At 43.5% G+C, this 22,913-nt stretch overlaps 1 protein-coding gene across 5 annotated transcripts in view; it reads right to left on the reverse strand.

Moving 5' to 3' along the window:
• Positions 1-22,913, reverse strand: part of MRPL23 (mitochondrial ribosomal protein L23) — a 34,576-nt gene that overhangs the window by 4,278 nt on the left and 7,385 nt on the right. For all 5 annotated transcript variants that reach the window (XM_030201221.1, XM_030201219.1, XM_030201222.1 and 2 more), the window contains 2 exons: positions 22,803-22,885; positions 14,543-14,616 (listed from right to left, as the gene is read on the reverse strand). In XM_030201221.1, the coding sequence (XP_030057081.1) occupies positions 14,543-14,616; positions 22,803-22,885 (157 nt within the window). The remainder of the gene's footprint in view (positions 1-14,542; positions 14,617-22,802; positions 22,886-22,913) is intronic.

A 22,913-nucleotide genomic window follows, 5' to 3' on the forward strand; every position in this document is an offset into this window, starting at 1 on the left:
TATTTTGGTATAAGGCTGCAGCACATAGCAGAAGGATGGCTGGACTTTCAAACAAGTCTCAATCTTCCCAGCAAAGATTTAATAGGACTGTATCCAACCCTGGAGACTGTTCTTCCAAAAATATAAAGACAGAGCAGAGAAAGTTTAAAGAATAACTGCCTGAATGAAGTATCTACCAGAAGATACTTAAGGACCTACAGAATTACGTTCAAAATACTTTTATTAGTCCATGAGGTACATAGCTGCAGCATCCCTCTATAGCTCTCTCACCTTCTAGTACCATACTCTCCATCAAGATCTCTCTGTTCATTGAATCAAAACTTACTTGTCGTCTCTTTACATCGCAATACGCGTCATGATTTTGTTTGCTCTCAAATCTTTAGTATAACCAGCCCTCTATTCTGGAATGCCCTTCCCTCAAGCTGTTCACGAGTCCTCCCATGCTAGATTTAAAAGTGCACTAAAGACCATCCTCTTCAAGGATGGATATAGCTCTTGACTTATCCCGACACTGCTCGCTCAGTGGAGAGTTTGGAGGTTGGTAATCCGGATCCACCTAATCTGCTCTTTCCTTTCAACTAATGTATTTCTCCTTCTCTTTCTAATAGTATACTTTTGATTTATTGTGAACTGCCCTAAAGCTGTTTCATTGAGCTGTGTATCAAGCTATAACTTAAAACCTGACCTACTGAAAGAAGAAGAGACATTCAAATGCAGTGAAAGGATAAAGAATGCAGAGGCAAAGGAAGTACTAGAATCAGAGGACATGACATGATACTCAAAGATTCTTAAGGTGGCCAAACAGGTACAAAAAGCAACAGTAGAAAGCCAGAAGAATGCCCAAGTGTATAGTGAGAGGCATAGCCTACAGAATAAAGGAGGTGATGCCTCTCTATATGACTCTGGTGAGACTCCATTTAGAGTACTGTGTACAGTTCTGGAGACTGCACCTTCAAAAAGGTATCGACAGGAATCGGTCCAGAGGGCGACTATTAAATGGTCAATGGTCTTCATCATAAAGCCTATCGAGACAGACTAAAGATTTCAATTTGTATACTTTGGAAGAAACACAGGAGAGGGGAGATACATTAGAGATGTTTAAATACCTCCATGGCATAATGCACAGGAGGTCAGTCTCTTTCAACTGAAAGTAAACTCTGAAACAAGGGAGCATAGGATGAAGGTGATAAGGGACAGATTCATGAGTAACCTAAGGAAATACTTCTTTACAGAAAGGGTGGTGGACACATGAAACAGCCTCCCGGTGGGGATGAAGACTGTATCTGAATTCAAGAAGGTGTGGGACAAATACACAGGATCTCTAAGGGAGAAAGGATAGCAGATGGTGTGGATGGGCAGCCTAGACAGATCATATATTTTCTATCTGCCATCATTTTTTATCTTTTTTATGTAAAGGCAGCAGACTACTGAATAACAAAAGAAAATATTCTCAGAGGAGGCAAAGAAAGGAAAGAGAATTAAAAACAAGCTTAGGGTAAGTACAGGAGATCCTTAGTTGGGATTGCATGATGGTTAAGCCACAGATTAAATAGGGGCTGATACTTCAGTGGGAAAGGGAAAAAAAAGTGAAGATCAGACTGGTCTTGTGGTCATTTTACTGTTACAGAGAACCTGCAAAATAATATGAATGGAACAGTCATAGATCCTTTATCCTTCTTAGGCTATAAAAGTAATACAAGTGCACCCGCTTGACAGAACTGTGCTACAGTACTTTTACCAGACCTCCACGGTAGCACTCTGCTCCGTAGTAAGAGGTATGTTCATGGAGTGCAGAAAGAAAAGGAACTGAAACATCTACACAGACCAACAGCCGTTAATGTCCTTATGGGCCCACCCAGTCTGCCCAACTGGCCCCGGCCCAAAACCCCTCTCAATTTTGTACCATCTCTTTGCACTGCCCTCTGAATACGGTCCTTAGGTGCTTCACAGATTTTGTTCTAATTGCATTGTTTCACTGCCAGTATTGTAGAGTTTCTTCACTAAGATCCCAGGACATATTGGTAAGTTCCGAAGACAGCATTTTACTAAAAGAAGTAAGAAAATGTCTGCACCACCTACTGAAATCAGAACATTCTAAGGAGGAGGAAAACCACAAAAAGATAGGGACACTGTTGACTAAGCAGGCATTATTCTCCTAAAAAGTCAGATTTATCATGGTGATGCTTATCACTTGAAGGACAGAAGAGTTAGGGACAGTGGCAAAAGTTCAAATTAGGGGCTTATAAGCCCTTTACTGGAAAGGGCCTTTAGAGAAGAGGGGCAGCTATAAGTAGGCCTCTTCCTTCCTTTAACCCCTGCACTGCAGGGGCTGCTTGGTTGGAATTTATGCCATGATTGTATTACCTTGTGTCCAGCATTATTAATGCTCCACTTGCCCTTCCCCGTTACCTCTTTTGTAAAGAGAAAGTTCTATGGTCATCAACAGCCAACATTCTCAGGACAGCAGGAGAAACAGCTCTGGCAACAGAAGAACTGCTTCGGAATGCAGCAGTCTCATTGGCTCCTGCGCCAGGATTAATTTATAATAAGAACCGCGTGAGCTGGAACCTAAGCCTATTTTCTCCCCAGTGGCCAACATTTATAAATATTTCCTTGAATAACATCTATTTTCTAAAAGCAACACCAGTTTGCAAGAAAGTTTGCAAGAGGGCACTGTGAGAGAGACACGTCTCGGTGACTGGGAGCACCTGACCCCTGACCGTAGAATGCGCCTGTAGCGTGCAGGCATTGCATCACAGCAGCCAGCCTCCAAGGCACAGTTGCTTCAGCAGGGTCACTGGATTCCTCGCTTCTTAGAGGAAAGCTACACTGAGGAATGCACCTTATTAAATCAGGCAGGGCTGGAGGCTCATTTTGCCAAAGGCAATGCTGCCCTCTAGTGGCTGTTGTATCTGGTCTCAACCTGAGGCAATGGTGAAAAACTGATACAAAGAAAGTCCTGTGTATCAGTTTTTCACCATGAATGATGAGCCTCCAGCCCTGCCTGAATTAATAAGCAATACATATGTACAGACATGGCAACACCCATAAGTAGGCTCAGTCTTATATATATATATATATATATATATATATATATATATATATATATATATATATATATATATATATATATATATATATATATCTATTCAGGTAAAGTCCAGCCTCATAAATTGCATATATAGGCAGCAGTGATTCCCAACCCTGTCCTGGGGTATATATTCAGATATATGTATTTAGTTATTCAGGTAAAATCCAGCCTCATAAATTGCTAAACAGCTGGACAGTATCCAGATAACATAGGCCCAAGTTAGGGGAAGAGTAGAGATGGTGCTGGCAAGTATATTTTGGGTCATGAAGTATCTGGATAGCAGTGCTCAACTAAATCCACTAAGGGCCAGATTTTATATACAGCGCCTAAAAAATCCTTGCAGAACACATTTCTGCCTAAGCATATTCTATAAATGGTGTCTAGTTATAGGCGCAATATATAGAATATGCTTAGGTAGAAATCCTAGCGCCTAAAACTATGCATGTCCATTTAGGGTAACGAAAACGTGGCCTAAGTCCCTGCATGTAGATTTACATGCACTGGGCCATATTCTATAACCGCACGTGTAAATTTTGTAACACCCACTTCCCCGCTCATAGTCACACCCCTTTTCAACCGTATGCATTAGAATTTAGGTGCAGTTCATTACAGAATACGCATAGTGAGTTGTGCGCGTAAATAAATTCTAATTATTGCCAATTAGCGCTCATTATTCCTTGTTAAGTGCTGTTATCAACACTGATTAACTTAAGCCAATTAAGTTACACGCACTGTTATAGAATATGCCTATATTTCAGCAAGAATCTCTAGGCACACTATACAGAATTCAGAGGTAACAGTGCCAATTGAAAATCTGGTCCATACATTTTAAAATATATATGCATACACGTATAATAGTGAAGACGACCTGAGCGTAGTGAACCACACAGAAATTCTCTGGGGTCATTTTCAATAACAGAAGAACGCGCACACTTTTGTACCTGCATAGAAAAAACAACGCACATACTGTTTGCACATGAGCTCAGTTATAAGATTATCTCCATGGGCACACACACAAAAAAAAGAAAAAATATGATTATTTATCAATCAACTGGAAAGAGCGGCCAACAGGTTGACGAAACCTACCCAGTGGTTTCAGGATCTTTTCAAACCAATGCTTCCTTTTAGATGTTAAATCCTTCAGATTTAACAGCAGATGTTTTTTGTTAAAAGATTTTTTGAAACCTTTGGATGTCTGGGGTGAAAACTCATTTGGTCCTGACTGCTATAACTGACGAAACTGATGGAGTAAACCTGAATGGCAACTCCTTTTCTTCTGTTTCTCCTGTGGTTGAAAGGGAGACAAGTACTTTTTAAATCTGGGATTGATGCCTGGATATTGCTTTAGATTCCTTCTCCCCTATACTAACTTCTGTTGCAAATACTGAGTCAAAGCTGAGTCAAGGCTATGATTGCTGTTGCTGAAACATGCAAGACATTCCTGTTGCTAAGACATGCAGTTTTTTAAAAATCTGGATTAGATCCATCAGTTTTACTACATTACTGTTGAGTCTCAAATCTCTTTTTACAGGAAAAAAACAAAACAACTTACAGTAAAAATCAGTCCACCCGAGAAGCCGGACCTCTCAAAATTGCGAATTACGGACTGCCCGAGAATTCGGACTCTGTCTCGCACCCCCCTCAAACATGGCTCGGCGTCTCTCGGCCCTGCCTGTTTGCTCTCCAAGGCCCCCCTGTGACTATGCCTCCACTCCTTCCTTCCCTTCACAGTCATGCATCTTTTCCCCACACCCAGCTCTGAATGCTCACTCTCACCTTAGCGTGAAGTCTTCATGCTGCAGTGCCAGTGGCAGCCTTACTCACGGGCTGCCTCCAGCATTCGATGTGCCTTTCCTCTCTGACCTGTCCTGGTAACAGGAAGTTGTATCAGAAGGGAGCGAGACGGGTCAGAGGGTAAAGGCACGCTGAATGCTGGAGGAAGCCTGTGAGTAAAGGGAGGAAGGGAAGGTAGGAGGGAGCTTGAGGGGCTGGGCTCCTCCTTTGGACGCTGGAGGCTTGAAGGGGAAGGAGATGCTGGAAGAGTAGGAGAGACGCTAGAAGGGGAAGGGAGACCCTGGAAGGGGAAGTGAGATGCTGCGAATGGGAGACCAAGAGAGACGCTGCGTGGGAAGAGGGAGACCAAGAGAGACGCTAGAAGGGGAGGAGAAACGTTGGAAGGTGAAGGGAGACACAGAGAGATGCTAAAATGTGAATTTTAAAAGTACTGCCTAAGAGTCCAGAAAATCCAAAACTCCGGACTGACCCAATCCCCGAGCAGTCCAGAGTTTGTTAGAGCACAGGTAGTCCAGCCTTACCAATCTGGCTTTCACAAGACACCCGAGATGGAAACTGTCTTTGAATGATTGCCTTGAATTGAATGCCTTGTGAATGATGTTCAAATGGCTGTCGTCGGGACACAATTTTGGTGTTCTTTGACTAGTCTGTGACATTCAGTATAGTCAACCACGTATTACTGCTGCAATGACTAGAGCTGACTGGTGAATATTGACACTATATGGAGCGCGTCACAATAATTCCTTAACAGTCTGTGCTGTTGAGCAAAACCCAGTCTAGACCTGTGAAATTAGTATGTGGAGTGCCACAGGGTTCAATACTCTCATTTTTGTTTAACGATAGTCTATTACTTTTGCCATCAAAGGATGTAAACTGGTTTTCATCTGCTATCTGATCAGACAGACAAGAGAGAATTCACCAACACAAACCAAATAGCGCAGAGGAATCATTTGGGATCATTTCTGTAGTATGTAACTGGAGAAATGTGTTGGAAAGTGTTTGGGTCCTTCAACAAACTTTACTTCCTCCATCTTTAGACTCCGCTTTTCAGTTCTATCTGAGGTCCAGCACACGTTTCCTCTGATCTGACGACATTCAGCTATCAAACCACTACATTATCTAACCTGAACAATTGCTTAGTACCAGCTGCAGATTAGCCAGGGGCAAAAAAGTATAAATTAAACCCTGAAAAGGCAGGTGGCTGTGAATGCGTAGAAGGGAAAGGAGCGTTAGTGGTTATTTCCATTGGCTTAGGATGTACAAATGCCACCAAAAGAGTTTCATAAGTATAGGAATCCTTTTGGACCCTGCTTCAACATTGGTAAATTTATATATGATCAGACAAATACAGCCTTTCACGAAGTTCTAGCAATGATATGAAAAATTAAATTGATTATTCTAAATGTATCATAGTAGGGATTTAAAAAATATTGATATCAGGCTAATTACAAACACTGCACCAAGTTTTTAGTACATCAAATTTCACTGGCCCCCTGAAGCAAGCTGTACTCTTATGAAGACATTATGCACTGTATTACAAGTCTTTACTTCAGGGGGGACCAAATCATTTGGCCAGTTATTTTGCTTGCTATAGATCCTCTAAAGCAGTGGTTTTCAACCCAGACCACCAGGAGGATTTTCAGGATATCCACAATAAATTTGCATGAGATGTATTAACATGCACTTCCTCCACTGCATGCAAATATCTCTCATGCACATTCATTTTGTGGGTATCCCAAAAAAACGACTGGCCAGGGGGTCCCTGAGGACTGGGTTGAAAACCACTGTTTTAGAGTACTTTCTTCCACACAGCAAGTACTGCTAAAGGCACCTGATCCTGCAGAATGGAAACTAATTTTAACCAGGCAGAGAATGTTTAGTAACTGTACACCAATATATTTTTTTTGTTATTTTAAAAATGTATAGCCTGCTCTATCTTTAAAATGTTATGAAGGGTACAAGGCAAAGCATACACAATAATAGTAAACAAACCAAAACAACAAACAATACATCAGAGACATTGGGGCTCATTTTCAAAGCACTTAGACTTAAAAAGTTCCATAGGTTACTATGGGGCTCACTTTTGCCAAAAAGTGGCAAAAATCTGTATTTGGATATTTTTCTGACAAAAGCACCCAAATTGGTATTTTTGAAACCAGTGCTCAGACGTTTTTCTATGTTCATCAGAAGTATTTTCAAATCACAAGGGGGCGTGCCAGGGACGTGTTAAGAGTGGGATCTTGCCGTTCCTAACACTGGACGTTTTTCTGCCCTAATGGAACAAAACAAAAACATCCAGGGCTATAAGTTGGACATTCTGGTCTAGACCTGTTTTATTAACGAATAAGCCACAAAAAAAACAACCCTAAATGTCCAAATGACCACTGGAGGGAATCAGGGATGACCTCCCCTTACTCCTCCAATAGTCACTAACCCCCTAAAATGTGATTATAAACATTACTTACCAGCCTCTATGCCAGCCTCAGATGTTATACTCAGGAAAATTAGAGCAGCATGCAGATCCCTGGAGTAGACTAGTGGTGGGTGCAGTGCAGTGCACTGCAGACCGGTGGACCCAGGCCCATACCTCCCCCTACCTGTTACGCTTGTGGTGTAAACTGTGAGCCCTCCAAAACTCACCAGAAACCCACTATACCTACATATAGGTACCTCTTCACCCATAAGTGCTATTGTAGTGGTGTACAGTTGGGGGTAGTGTGTTTTGGGGGGCTCAGCAGTCAAGATAAGGGAGCAATGGTGAGATGTGTACCTGGAAGCATTTATTTGAAGTCCACTGCAATGCCCTCTAGGGTGCACCATTGCTCTCCTGGGATGTCCGTGTGGCCAGTCTACTAAGAATGCTGGCTCCTCCTACATCCCAATTGCTTGATTTTATGCATTTTTCACTTGGTCGGGTTTTTTTTTTTTCTTTTTTTTTAATGGACCAAAAAAATAAACGCACAGAGCACAAAAACATCTAGCAAATAGCTGTTTTTTGGAAAAAAAAAAAAAAAAGGATAGACGTTTTTCTGTTTTGAAAATGGCTATATTCCCCACTTGAATTTTGGACATTTTTAGCAAAACGTCCAAAGTTGGATTTAGACGTCACATCAAAAATGCCCCTCCACGTAACTTTGTAAGTCTAAGAGCTTTGAAAATACACCTCATTGCAAGTTCGAAATACTGTTACAGTCATCAAAAGCATATTAAATACCACCAAAAGCAGGCTGAAATAAATGTGTTTTAAGGGACTTCTTAAACACTTCTAGCCTTTTGATGGACCGTAAATTAGTAGGCAACGTGTTCTATAATTTTGGACCCGTGCTGGTACTCATCTAGTTTAACTAAATGAAAAGAGGGAACATTTAATAGAAGGAATATTTTTACTGCTGTAATTGTCTATTGCTCATGTTTGATCTATTCTTATTGTACACCGCCTTCAGTGAATTCCTTCAAAAAGGCGGTAAATAAATCCTAATAATAATAAATTGCCTGCTCTTTTGTAAAAACGTTAAGGTGTGGTTATTTACAAAAATATTTAAATATTTTACATCAGTTCCTTTTATCCTCTTATTTAACAGTCTAAGGGGACCTTTTACTAAGGTGTGGTAAAAGGGGCCCTGCCCTAGCAGCGGTGGCCATTTTTTTCCACACGCCAAAAATAACCAAAATGAAATGGCCGTGCAGTAAGTTCACACTTGCCACGTGGCCATTTCGGTGGGGGGGGGGGGGAACACGACGACACCACCACCCACTGAGGTGGCAGTAATGGCTACCGTGGTAACCCCATGCAGAAATATCCTATATAATAATTTGCACCTCCAACATTCTACGTCTGGATACCTGGGTTCGTAACATCCATTCCCACTCATTGCCCCGCCCTCGCGTCAAAACGTAATGATGTCAGAGGGCGGAACAATGAGGGGGAAGGGAACGCTGGAGGCGAGATGATGTCAGGAGGAGAGAATCGCGGGACATCGAGGGGAGGGAGAAAGGGGAGGGCAGGGCACAGGAGAATTGATGGGCATGGATGGGATGGGAGGACAGTCATATGCGCCCCGTATAAAAGAGGCTTGACCTTCGCCTGGCTACTGCCTCCCCGAACGCAGGGCTGCCTGGCGCAGCAGCGCTGCAGCCAGGCAGCTCTCGGACGGTCCCTCCCCTCCCCGATCGACAGCCCTCCTCTCCGTTTCTTCACCCCTTGCGCGTTTAACCCTTTTACTTTCAGGCGCAGCGACGGCAGTGAAGAGGACAACACAGCGGGCTCGCCTCCAGCTTCTCCCTTCCCTCGCACAGTATCCCGCCTTCTGCAATGATGCATTTCCTGTGTCCACGAGGGCGGGACACTGTGTGAGGGAAGGGAGAAGCTACTGTCCTCTTCATTGCCTTCGCTGCGCCTGAAAGTAAAAGGGTTAAGCGTGCCGGGGGGGGGGGGGGGGGGAACAGATAGGAGGGCTGTCAGTGAGCTGAGGGAGGGCAGGGAGAATCGCTGGACATGGATGGGAGGGCAGGGGGAGAGAAGAGATCGCTGGAGAGGAGGGGAGGGTAGGGGAGAGAGGAGAATTGCTGGACATGGATGGATGGAGGAGAGGGCAGGGGAGAATGGAGAGTTGCTGGACATGGATGGATGGAGGAGAGGGCAGGGGAGAATGGAGAGTTGCTGGACATGGATGGATGGAGGAGAGGGCAGGGGAGAATGGAGAGTTGCTGGACATGGATGGATGAAGGGGAGGGCAGGGGAGAATGGAGAGTTGCTCGACATGGATGGATGGAGGGGAGGTCAGGGGAGAGAGGAGAATTGCTGGACATGGATGGATGAATGGGGGCAGGGGAGAGAGGAAATTTGCTGGATATGGATGGATGGATGAGAGGGCAGGGGAGAATGGAGAGTTGCTGGACATGGATGGATGAAGGGGAGGGCAGGGGAGAGAGGAGAACTGCTGGACATGGATGGATGAATGGGGACAGGGGAGAGAGGAAATTTGCTGGATATGGGTGGATGGAGGAGAGGGCAGGGGAGAATGGATGGTTGGAAGGGAGGGAAGTCAGGAAGGAGATGCACATGGATTGAGGGGAGGGAAGAGAAATGGTAGACATGGATGGAGTCTGCGTACTCTATCTTTTAAAAAATACTATAAATAAAAATCACAAAAAAAGAAAGATTAAAACAAAAAAAAAAAAAAACATAGATAAAATAATCCGTATCTCATACCCCTGGAGCATATTACTCATTATACACCCGTCCCAATTGTTACTTATCATGACAGAACATTACTCCTAACAGTTCCCTTAAAAACATAATCGCCATTACATGATAACCTTGCTAGCGCCCATTTCATTTGTGTGAGAAATGGGCTTTTTTTTACTAGTTTTTTTTCAATATTTCTGCTAGAGCCAGAAATGGCACGTGCTGCGGGTGGAAGTACCTCCAGCACCTGTGTTGGGTCGGCAGTAGTTCCGGGTTGCCAAAAAGCAACCCTTTATTAAAAGGGCCCCTAAGTGGATCACAAATTGTTTTGCCTAGCCTTTCTGATCTTTGGAAACTGATAGCGTCAACCATCCATACTGCTAAGATAGAATCAACAAAATTATTGGCCAAGACAGATGAGAAGATCACAAAGTGGAAAGAATGGCTTAAAAGGAATAATTAGGATGATTAAGAATCACCATGAGGATAAATAGGTTTGGATGGCAAGCAGGAGCCTGTTTTATAGACAAAGGCACCTGTATTGGAATAAATCTGGAAAAACTGTAGCTAGATTGAAGCTACGGATTACACCTGCTCAGGGGTTAAAGAGGTTAGGGCTCTTTAGCTTGGAAAAGGGGAGATACAACTGAGGTCTACAAAATCCTGAGTGGTGTAGAACAAGTAGAAGTAAATCGATTTTTTACTCGTTCTGAAAGTAAAAAGACTAGGGGACACTCGAGGAAGTTACATGGAAGTATTTTTAAAACAAATAGGAGGAAATATTTTTTCACTCAACAAACAAACAGTTAAGCTCTGGAACTCTTTGCCGGAGGGTGTGGTAATAGCGGTTAGCGTATTTGGGTTTTAAAAAGGTTTGGACAAATTCCTGGAGGAAAAGTCCATAGTCTGCTATTGAGACAGACATGGGGAAGCAACTGCTTGCCCTGGGACTGGCAGTATGAAATGTTGCCACAATTTGGGTTTCTGCCAGGTACTTCTGACCTGGCTTGACTACTGTTGGGAAAACAGAATACCGGGCTAGATGGACCATTGGTCTGACCCAGTATGGCTACTCTTATGTTCTTATATAATATGTAAAGTATGAGATTATTGTATAAACAGGGCTTCTGATTTTAGGTTTGGTTTTTTTTAAATTTAATTTTATTATATTGTAGAACACAACAATGAATATTAAAATACACAGATCCCCCAAGTCCCAGCAATACAAAAGCAAACAATGTAATGATTTTAGGTTTTAACACCAATAAAACTACCGATGCAAAAAAAAAAAAAAAAAAAAAAAAGATTTAAATAGGTAATTACCTGATAAACAACATTTCCCCTAGTTTGGTTTTAGTTTCATTTATCCAATGGCTTGATATACCGCATTTTGCACAATGTATTAACAGGAAAGGTAGTGTCACTCAGACAGTAGCAAGCACTACTACTACTACTACTCAACAGGTCGTGATATGGTATAGTGGGGAGGAGAGAAAAGTAGCATACAAAAACAGGGAGGGAGGTGAGGGGACAGGAAAGGAAAAGCTTGCCAGTTTTATTAAAACGAGCGTGCACAGCGACTGAAAACAGGACAGGGTGCCAGGCAATGTGAGACCAGAACAGGACAAATGCATTAGGTGGCGGGGGTTGGGGGCCCCCGCCAGCCAAGGTACCTTTGCAGTGGTGGTGGCCGGGAGGGGGAGCGGCAGGAGGGTGGCAGTGGGGAGGCTGTATCTGCCACGGAGGGGGGGGGGGGGGGGAGTGGCGGCGGGGAGGCAAGCCAAAATGTGCCCCCCCACCTTGGGCTGTGGCCCCCGCTCCCATCAAGGTCTGGCTACGCCCCTGCTTTGAAATACACATGGGTGTGCATTATGAGCGGTGACGTTATGAACTGGGTACTGAGGGTAAACTGGAACCCATTTTTGAACTACTTAATCGAGCCCTTAATTCCCTATTTTGGGGAGATTTTTAAAAAATGTTTTGAAAAACTGTTTTTCTACTTTTGCAATGATTGTATTTTTATGAAAAACAGACAGGAGAAAAGGCACAAGGAAACCGAGAGAAGCAATATTTAAATTTTAACTTAATTGATCCAGCAATCAGATTTAAAAGATCTACGATTACCTACAGTCTGCAGAGGTTGTCTCCTCTTTTCTTTCATTTACTTGTAATTTTATATGAGCCACTTTGATATGTAAAAAAGTCTTTGCATGCAAACATTTTTTTTTATAAAAATACCTCCTATGAATATGGAAATTTTTACAGTTTTGTAACTATTAAGATGTATTCTAATTTGTCTTTGTAAGGATGAATTCTTCTAAGTTATTTACGAGTCCACATTATAAAATCATAATGACATAAATAAAAAGTATGTATCAGACACATGCAAGCATTTATAGATAAATACCCGCATACAAACACTCATAGTAAGGTGGCCAACTTTACAATTTCTCTGAACAGAGCAAAGGGAGGTTGTACCTTACTATTGTGTTGCAATTCTTTGAAGGTGAGAATAAGTATGTAGATAAGGTGAGTTGATCGATATTAGTGTACTTGGATTTTCAGAAAGCACTTGATAAAATCTCATGAGACATGCCTCAAGAAATAAAATGTAATGGGATACAAGGCAATGTCTTATTGTAGACAGGAAACACGTAAATGGTGGAATGCCTTAGGGAGCTACACTTGCACTACTGTTCAACTCATTCATCAACGATCTGGAAAAGGGAGTGACGAGTGAACTGATCAGATGTGTAGTTAACTTAAAACACAAGCAAGGCATGAGGAAGATGCAGAAGGACCTTGCCACAATGAGAAATGGGCCGCTAAATGGCAAAACTTAATATGGCCAACTGTTACTTGCTCCCACAATGCAGGATTTCAGTAGCCACTGGATTCTCTACAGGCATTAATTCCTTCTAGTGGCCCAGCAGAAGAATTATTTAGAGAAGAAAATACAGATTTCCAGCCCAAGTCCAAAAAAGGCCCCATGTGAGCAAAAAAAAAAAAAAAAACCCCCCAAAACTATACTCAATATAAGGAAGCACTACCTGCATAGAAACCACTTAAGTTACTTCTTGAAGACACCTCCTGTAAAGAGCCCTGTCATCTTCTGGAAATTTCTGACAAATGATGAGAAAAGATGAATTCTGTTGTCAATTATCCATACAGAATTTCACAGATTTTTTTTTTTTTTTAGTGATGTACCATCTACAGAATGGACTGAACAGGTACCCATTACCCCAAGGTGAAATATTACGTACAAAATCAAGTGAGGATGAACTGTTAGGACCATTCTGAACACTCTTCTACAACACTACACAGTGACACCAGGACAGCTGGGAGTGTCATCATCATGGTCCTGCCTCTCAAGGCTGCTAGGATGGAGGGCAAAGTACAAGCATCATTTCCAACTTCAAGGAGAGAGTGCAAACCTGGCATTGTCAGTACTGCCACATATTATATCACCCAAGGGCAGCACTGGAGATTGATCAGGCCCTGCAGTAACCTGTCAGATCTGACAGAGGGAACAGGGAGAAAGATTTTCAGAAGCACATAGAATTCAACAGAACTTGTCCCTGCACTCCTTCTACATGCAAAGTTACATGCAAAGTGCTTAAGTGACAAATCCAGTAGTTGGAAGTAAGGCTTGTGCCAGGCAGACTTCTACAAACTGTGACCTGAAAATCACAAGGACAGCTCAAGTCTAAATATGATATGTTAGGAAGACTGGATGGACTATACATGTCTTTATCTGCCATCATCTATTATGTTACTGTGAAGAGAGATGAGTTTGATTGGGAAAGTCTACCAAGGAGGTACAGAAGGGAAAGCGGCGATCATCCCAGGAATGTGGACAGCAAAGGTCCAAAAAGGATGAACCAGATCCCCCCCCCCCCCAATGATTCTAGACTAGCATCTTATTTCACCAAAAAAAACAATTGTAAAGCCTTAAAATCCTCAAAAAAAAAAAACCCAGTCACGTCAAAATAAAAAAATATATATATACTAACACTAGGAAACTGAAAAAAAACTGAAGGAGGAAAAAAAACGGGTGCTCAAAATATATCAGTCATCTAAACTTCCAATTAACGATTGCTGAAAGAAATCAATCATCACTGTTCTCAGAAAAACCTTCTTCCAAAAACATATGACCATTCCATAAGAAAATTATTCAAAAAAAGAAAAAAATTCTTATATCAAGAATGAAAAGCAAAACACTTATCTGGAAAAAAACACCCCAGTTATCGCTGATTTAAAGATTGGGAAAAAAAAACAAATATTAGCACTTGCCCATATCCACCCTTTTATCCTCAGAGAAAAGATTCTCCTCCAACGCAGTGCTGTGTTTCACCCTAAAGGTTTCATTGAGGAGTTTCACAGAAGTTCATTGTTCTTTTCACCTTGCCACTTGGATTTATTCAAAGCATACTCTCAGCTTAAAGCCACAGCTGTTGCATGTAACTCACCAGTTGCACATAGGCCACTTTGTAATCAGGAACTTTTATCCGCTGGTTCTTGTGGTTCCTCTTGTTGTTCTTACCTGTGCAGAGAAATACGAGATTAAGCCTTTCTTCGTAACTCCTTATTTGGAAGACATATGATAAAACACGTTCCTAGAATTCTTCCTGTCATGTACTGAACTAAACTTGTGCTACACCAACACACACGCTTTGGTGACTGACTGGGGCTGTGTGGAGACAGTTAAGTGACGGCAGCGTCACCGGGGCTACGGGGAGCGGAGGTGAAGTAGTTGAAAATGGGAAAACACGTTTCTTTTTTTTTTCTTCTCCCCTCTCTCCTCCCCATTGTGGATTTGTTGTCATCTCTCATTTTGTAGTCAGTGCAGGAACCTTCCTTTTGTAGTTAGTTCTTATTTGGTGTGTGGGGGAGGGGGGGATTTCTTTTTTTTTTTAACGTGTGTCTGGTTGTTGTGTGTGGACAGCGTGCGCGGTGCTGGTGGGAGACAATGATTAAATTCATGACCATGGACAACAAGAAGAGCCCGACCAGGCCAAAAAGACAAGCTAAACATGCCACAAATGAAGGCTTTTGGGACTGTAGTGTCTGCACCTTCAGAAACAGTGCGAAGCCTTCAATGTGAGAAAAGGGACGTCTATGAGAAAACCTAGAATAAACAAATTGATTGCACAGCAGTATGTCACACCATCACCACCTATAAAGGAAAAAGAATGAAAAACTAGACAAAGAAAAGCCCGAAAAGGAAAAGCTTGACAGAGAAAAGTCCGAGAGAGAAAAACTAGACAGAAAAGCATGAAAAGGGAAAAACAGACAGCGAAAAGCCTGCAAGAGAAAAGACTGAAAAGGAGAAACCAGACATCAGCCCAACAGTTGTGAAAAAGATTACCAACAAAAAGGCTAGGCCAAAGTCAGACATTCTGAACGATCCTCCAAGAATAACACGTTATGCATCTGATGAACTTAATATGGCGATCAGTTTATCTGTCATTTTTTAATTTGTATTGTACTTGCTGTGGCTTTCAATGTTTTTATAATGTGTGTTTGATTTGTACACCGCTCTGGATAAGGACGGTATATAAATAGTAATAAATGAAATGACATCAGATGGAAATAAAGAGGAGAATGAGGCCATAGATCTATGAAAACAAAAAGGCCTAGTTATCTTTCTTGCTCTATGCCCGATACCTGCTCTGTGCTCTCTTGTAAGTTTTGATTCTCCTTTCAAAGTACATACAAGGTGTTCTAGTGAAGTTCTCTCTGGCACACTATTCTTCCAAAAATCGAGTTGCCAACAAGGTCTTCCAGAAAAATAACAATAGTTAATCAACTAGCAGGAATCCACTGAAGCCCCAGTTCCTTGCTGTCTGGATTTAGCAAAGGGAAGTCTTGCTTTACCAATTTATTAGAATTTTTTGAAAGTGTAAATAAGGGTGAATCGGTCAACGTATCTGGATTTTCAGAAAGCATTTGACACGCCCCTCATGAAAGACTCCAGATGAAATTAAAATGTAAGGGGACAGAAGGCAATTAGTTAAAAGACAGTAAAAAGAGAGCACTCAACGTGTAATTAAACTCTGGAATTCATTGCCAGAGAACGCGGTAAAAGAAGTTGGGTTAGCGGGGTTTAAAAAAGGTTTGGCTAAGAAAAGTCCATAAGCCATTATTCAGATGGACTTGGGAAAATCCACTGCTTATTTCTAGGATAAGCAGCATAAAATGTATTGTACAGTTTTGGGATCTTGCCAGGTACTTGGATACTGGGCTTGATGGACCTTCAATCTGTCCTAGTATGGCAATGCTTATGTTCTTACATTCTTATGACTAAATGGTCAGTTTTCCCGGTGGAGAAAAGTAAATAGTGAATTGCCCCAGGGATCTGTTCTGGGTCTGAAATGGTATAACATTTTATATAAGACAAGATGGCGGCCTGAAGGGACCACAGCGAAGTTGCTCCTGGGCTCACGCTGACTCTAACTTAATTTAGAACATTTCCGCTTAATCTATGCCTAAACGGAGAGGCAGACAACGTCCACGCACCTTTCTGACCTCATTTGCAACTCTCTTTAACTAGTCCCTTATTTTCTTACTCTATGTTCCATCTTTGCTTACACCCTATGCTATTTATTAAAATGTTTTGTGTAGGCATCGTAATGTAGCATACTACGCAATACTTTGTATTGTTGTTTGAATATTTTTACTACTGTAATTGCTTACATTTGACTTATTCTTGCTGCACACCCACCTTCAGAAAGGGGGTAAAGAAGCCAAATAAATAAATAATATGGACAGGTGTAAAAATCCCAACTATAGTTGTACAATCCTAGGTTCTATATTAGGAGTCACCAACCAGAAAATGGGACCTTGGGGTCCCTGTGAAAACCATTTTAAAATCTCTAGCTCAATGTATAACAGTGAACAAAACACAAAAAGCATATTAGGAACTATTCAAAAAGGAATAGAGGATAAAATCACTATCATGTATCTGTATAAAGCCAGAGTGCATCCATAACTTCAATACTTTGATCATCCCATGTTCACTGTGGGACTAAAAAGGTATATTGAAAGGAACAAGAATGAAAACAGGAATGGAATAACTCCTTATTAGGAAAGGCTAAACAGGTTAGGTCTCCTCAGCTTCAAGAAGGAAAAATTAATTCTTACCTGATAATTTATTTTCCATTAGTCCCAACAGATCAATCCAGAGACTTGTGGTTGTGTCCCTCTACCAGCAGGTGGAGATAGAGAAAACCTCCGAAGTTTGCTATATGTGGACCTGTGCAGCCAAGTAAACCTCAGTATGAACGATACCAAAGCAACGGAATGGAAACAATAGAAAACTCTCCTGACATTGTCAGACCAAATGCCCAACATACTTCTACCACTTCCAAATGTATTTGTTTTTATTATTTAATCAAACAAAGGAACATTCAGAACATCAAAGCCCGAAAAAAACTAACCAACTGAAACAAAACCGCAAACAGTAAATCCATGGAGGGGGCCTCTGGATTGATCTGTTGGGACTAATGGAAAGAAAATTATCAGGTAAAAATTAATTTTTCTTTCCATAGTGTCCCACAGATCAATCCAGAGACTTGTGGGATGTACCCAAGCAGTCCTCAAGTAGGGTGGGACACTCCCAACCCGACAGAAATCACCAACGAGCCAAACACCGCTTCCTGCCGAGCTGCTACATCCACCCGATAATGACGAGTGAACGTATGGACCAAAGCCCATGTAGTGGCTCTGCAGATATCTTCCAGAGAAACCAAACGGTACTCTGCATAGGAGGAAGCCTGAGCTTGCATAGAATGAGCATGAATTTGCGCAGGGGCTTGCTTGCCCAATGCCACGTAGGCCGGTGATGGCCTCCCACACTCCCCCGGCTCCAAATGGTGGCAACTGAGAAAGTCCGCGTGCACATTCTGTGACCCTGCTATATGAGCCGCCGTTAAGAGAGAGATATGAGTCTCTGCCCAATGGAAGATCAGGGCCGCCTCGCGCACTAGTGGTGCACTCCTGGTGCCCCCCTGACGGTTCACTTAGGCGACCGCCGTCGCATTGTCCGAGAGAACTCGAACTGGGCAACCACGGAGAAGAGACCGAAACTCCCGAAGGGCCAGACGAATCGCCCGCGACTCCAAGCGGTTGATGGACCAAGACGCCTCCGTCGAGGTCCAAATGCCCTGGGCCGTCTGTTGGAGGCAATGAGCCCCTCAACCAGACAACGACGCATCCGTGGTCACGATCTTCCATTCCGGGGTTTGCAGAGGAATGCCCGACACCAGATTCTTTTGAATGAACCACCAGTGCATGATTGTGTGCAGACGGGTCAAACATGGCATCCGAACCTCGTAATCCTCCAAGAGAGGAGACCAACGGCTCAGAAGGTGCCATTGCAGGGGTCCAATGTGAGCTCTGGCCCACTTTACGACATCTAAGGTGGAGGCCATGGAACCCAGTACTTGTACATAGTCCCAAGCCCGTGGGTTCGGAGTTTGGAACAGAGCTCCCAACTGACCCTGCAACCCCTGTGCTCAAGCTGAAGGAAAAGAAACTATCCCTGTTCAGGTATCGAAGCACACTCCCAAGTATTCCAGCATCTGGGAGGGCGTAAGGATGCACTTGGGAAGTTGATCACCCAACCAAGCGATTGAAGCAACCCGACCACTTTGTCGGTTGCCCGTCGCCTCGCCTCGAAAGAAGACGCCCACACAAGCCAGTCGTCTAGGTAAGTATGGACTTGAATCCCTTCCTTACTGAGACAGGCCGCCACTATGACAAGGACCTTGGAAAAAATCTGAGGTGCTGTGGCTAGGCTGAAGGGCATCGCTTTGAATTGAAAATGACGACCAAGCACTGCAAAGTGAAGAAAACACCTGTGGGGAGGCCAAATTGGAATGTTTAAATAGGCCTCTTTGAGATCGAGAGACGTCAAAAACTCCCCTGGCTGTACCACTGCGATCACCGAGCGGAGGGTTTCCATGCGGAAATGCCAAACCCATAAGGACCTGTTGACGCACTTGAGATCTAGGATGGGTTGCCAAGAATCGCCCTTTTTTGGCACCACAAAATAAATGGAGTATCGACTGCACCCTCTTTCTGCTGGGGGTACAGGCTGGATGGCTCCCCATCGTTGTAAGCTGAGGAGGGTGTGACGAACTGCCCGCACCTTGGCGGGAGATTTGCAAGGAAATTCCAGACACGAGTCTACTATCGGACGAGCCAATTCCAACTTGTAGCCATCTCTGATAACCTCCAAGACCCATTCGTTGGATGTTACCCTAGTCCATTCAATAATCGGCTGGAGATGGACCAGGGCCCCATCATTGGGCGGACCTGGCTGCGGGCTGGTTTCTGTTACCGGAAAGGAAGGCCCACCTGTCACCTCGAAAGGGCTGAGGTCTCTGAGAAGACCTTGCTCTCTGAAAAGAGGCCCTGTGACCTGGATGGTAACGACGTGTATCCCTAAACTTAGGTCTAGGTCCCGCGGGTCGCACAAATTTGGACCTGCCCTCCGGTAGGCGTTGGCCCTTGGAGTAACCATGGTCCTTTATAATCTGTTCTAGGTCTGTCCCAAACAAAAGCTTTCCCCTAAAAGGAAGCCTTGCCAGCCGTGACTTAGAGGTCACGTCTGCAGCCCAATGTCGCAACCACAGCCAGCGATGTGCGGTGACCGCTAGGGAAACCTCCTTCGCCGAAGCCCTCAAAGGATCATAAAGAAGATCCACAAGGAAGGCTAAACCAAACTCTAAGGCCGGCAAAACAGCCACGAGGTCCTCCAGAGAGGAGGCTTTCTGTACCCACGATAAGCATGCCCGAGCCACACAGGAGCCACAAACTGAAGCTTGCAGGTAAAGTGCTGCTACTTCAAAGGACAGCTTCAAGCAACTTACAATCCTGAGGGTCCTTGAGCGCTGTGCCACCCTCCACAGGGAGAGTGGTTTTCTTAGTGACCGCTGTGATTAATGAATCCACCGTAGGAACCTTCAGCAAGTCTATGTCAGCAGCAGACAGCGCGTAAAGACGCAACATAGCTCTAGCAACCTTAAGCCCATTGTCCGGCATATCCCACTGCGCCAAAATAAGGATTTTCATGGCCTCATGCACATGAAAGTAACGAGGTGGGCATTTGGTGCCAGACATAATAAATGGCACCGGACCTGTTCCCCCTGACGATTCAGGGAGTGAAATGGCCAAAACCTCAAAAGCCCTAATAATCAGGGAGGGAAGCTCTTCCCTGTGAAAAAGGCGGGCAGACGTCGGGTCATCCCCCTCCTCAGAAGGCAGGGAGACCTCAACTGCCAAATCCAATGATTCTGAGGGAGAGCCCGGAGACAAAATCGGGCTATCTGTGTCAGATAGCTCCTCGGGATCCAACATCTCCATCCGGACATATGTTAGGAATCCAACAGTGATAGATTACGAACCAGTTCAACAGCACGTTTATCCTTGCCAGTCTGGTCATCCATAATGCTCATCAGACGACGTAGCACAAGAGCATAATAATGTTGTTTGAAATTGGCTATTATGCCCTGATCCATAGGTAAGGGGAAGAGAAAGAAAGCCCCAGGAAAAGGGTAGGAAGAGAGATTGGGTCACACAAGAACAGCTCCAGACCTGCCGGAAAGTTTTGCAAGTAAAAGGTAGGCTATTATGCCCTGATCCATAGGTTGGATCAGAGAAGTAGTGTTTGGTGGCAGGAAGACCACCTTGACGTTAGACAGCCTGACATCATCACTGTGTGCAGCACAAATTATCACAAAGCAACAAAATCTGACGCTTTTATGCCCGCATTCTAGTGTCTAACTTCTTTAGCCACTGCTCCCAAATTTCCCCAGTCATCCATGAATTTGCATTAGACTCGTATGACACAGGAAGTCGCTTAACATTCCTGAAGCAACGAGGCTGTTTGCTCTTTCCAATGACGAGCGGGTCCAACTTCTCACTCCCATCCATACTGCAGCAAAGGAGGATCGTCAGTCGGTCCATCGACGTTTTGCTTCCTGTAGTTTCGGCTTGTTTGAATGCAAGTGTTCCATCAGGAATCGCTCGCCAGTAGAGACCATTTTCATCAGCATTGAAAATGTCACGAGGTGCAAACTCGTTCAAGATGGTAGAAAGAACTGAAACAACCCAATTTTCAGCACCAAAGTCATCAGCGTCTTGTTTTTCACCATGCTGTTTCTTGAATTTTATGTTGTTCCTCTCCTTCCATCTTTCCAACCACCCAACAATGGCTTTGAATTCAGTTAGTCCAAGACTTTCAGCTAGCTGATTAGCTTTCTCCATAAGCAGTGGACCACTGACAGGAAACTGTCTGCTCCTGACATGAGAAAACCACTGAAGAAGAGCATCTTCTACATCCTCAGCTTTTCCCGCCCATTTCCGTTTTGGATTTGTATTGTTTTGACAGTCTTCCAGAAGCTGGTCTTTCTGCTTCAAGATACGTGAAATTTGACTGGGATTGACACCATATTCTTTAGCAATAGATGCTTGACTTTGTTTGTTTTCTAATTTTTTAAGAACTGCTATTCGTTCAGCCAGTGTTAAAGTCTTACAGTTGCGCGACGACTCCAGTGTACACTCTAACAACATTCTTTTGCTTCTTCTGCCTGTGGCAGTTAACCGAGATTTCAAATTTACCGCTCCTTTGTCACGCATCAATCAGCTTCCATATTCCGTGCGTGTGCTTATGCGGAGTCTTTCCTGCAGAGGAGTGGCCTTAAACCATGCATATAAGCAAATCTTGCACTTATCAGTGGTGTGCCAACCTGGTTTGTACCCATAAAAATTGATGGCGCCAAAAACGGGACCGAAGTACCACACGCAGTTAAACAGAGCATGCGCTTATCCGACGTGCACTGTACTTATTTGTACCTGGGGCAATGGAGGGTTAAGTGACTTGTACAGAGTCACAAGGAGCTGGAGTGGGAATCGAACCCAATTCCCCAGAATCAAAGTCCACTACACTAGGCTACTCCGCCAATGATGATAACAGAAAGACCTTACGGCCTATCCAGTCTGCTCATCCATACCAATCGATCATCTCTACAATTCCTTCCTCTCCCTCAATTCTGGGTGCTTATCCCCTGCCTTCCTAAATTCAAATACTGTCTTGCATCAAACAACCTGTCAGTACAGGTGGTGGAGATGATCTACCACCCTTTCCATAAAGAAACACTTCCTTACGCTACTCACGAGTCTAACACTATTTACCCTCATCCTATGACTCCTCGTTCCAGAGCCTCCTTTCCAATGAAAGAGGCCCGTCTCCTGTGCAGTTATGATCGAGACATTTAAAACCATCCAAAGTATATCTCCATTGTCTAAGTTTTGCTTCCAAAATAAACAAACACATGTGATTAATACTAGAATAACTGGGAGTGTTTTAAATTTAAAACTAAAGTGTGTTATTAGAGCTTTTGGAAGGTAGTTCTTGTGTTAGAACAGAAAGGGCTGCTGTAAAGCTGGGCTCAGGTGCATCGGCAGAGTTGTGTGTGTGTGTGGGGGGGGGGGGGGGGGGGGGGAGGCTCAGAAGTGGAATAACTAGGTGCTGAGATGCTTCAGCAGAGCGTGGAGAGCTTACCCAATGCTCTTTGTAGTACTGCTAGTTCCTCTCCTTAACAACCATGGGGAGAGAAAAAAATCATTCACCCCAGCTAAGGAGAAAGTGGCAGACACTCTCAGAGGATCAGAACAGAAGTAAGAAGTCTATGCAGGAGCTGGATAGCAGGGCCAGGGACTCACCGTACTGTATTCGCGTTCTCACTGCTGCCACAGGCACGTTGTAGATCTTCTGCAGGTAATTCTTTACATCAAATTTTGTCATTCTGGTGAGAGAAAAAAAAATACAATATC

This window comes from Microcaecilia unicolor, chromosome 4 (assembly GCF_901765095.1).
Source record: "Microcaecilia unicolor chromosome 4, aMicUni1.1, whole genome shotgun sequence".
NCBI lineage: Eukaryota > Metazoa > Chordata > Amphibia > Gymnophiona > Siphonopidae > Microcaecilia > Microcaecilia unicolor.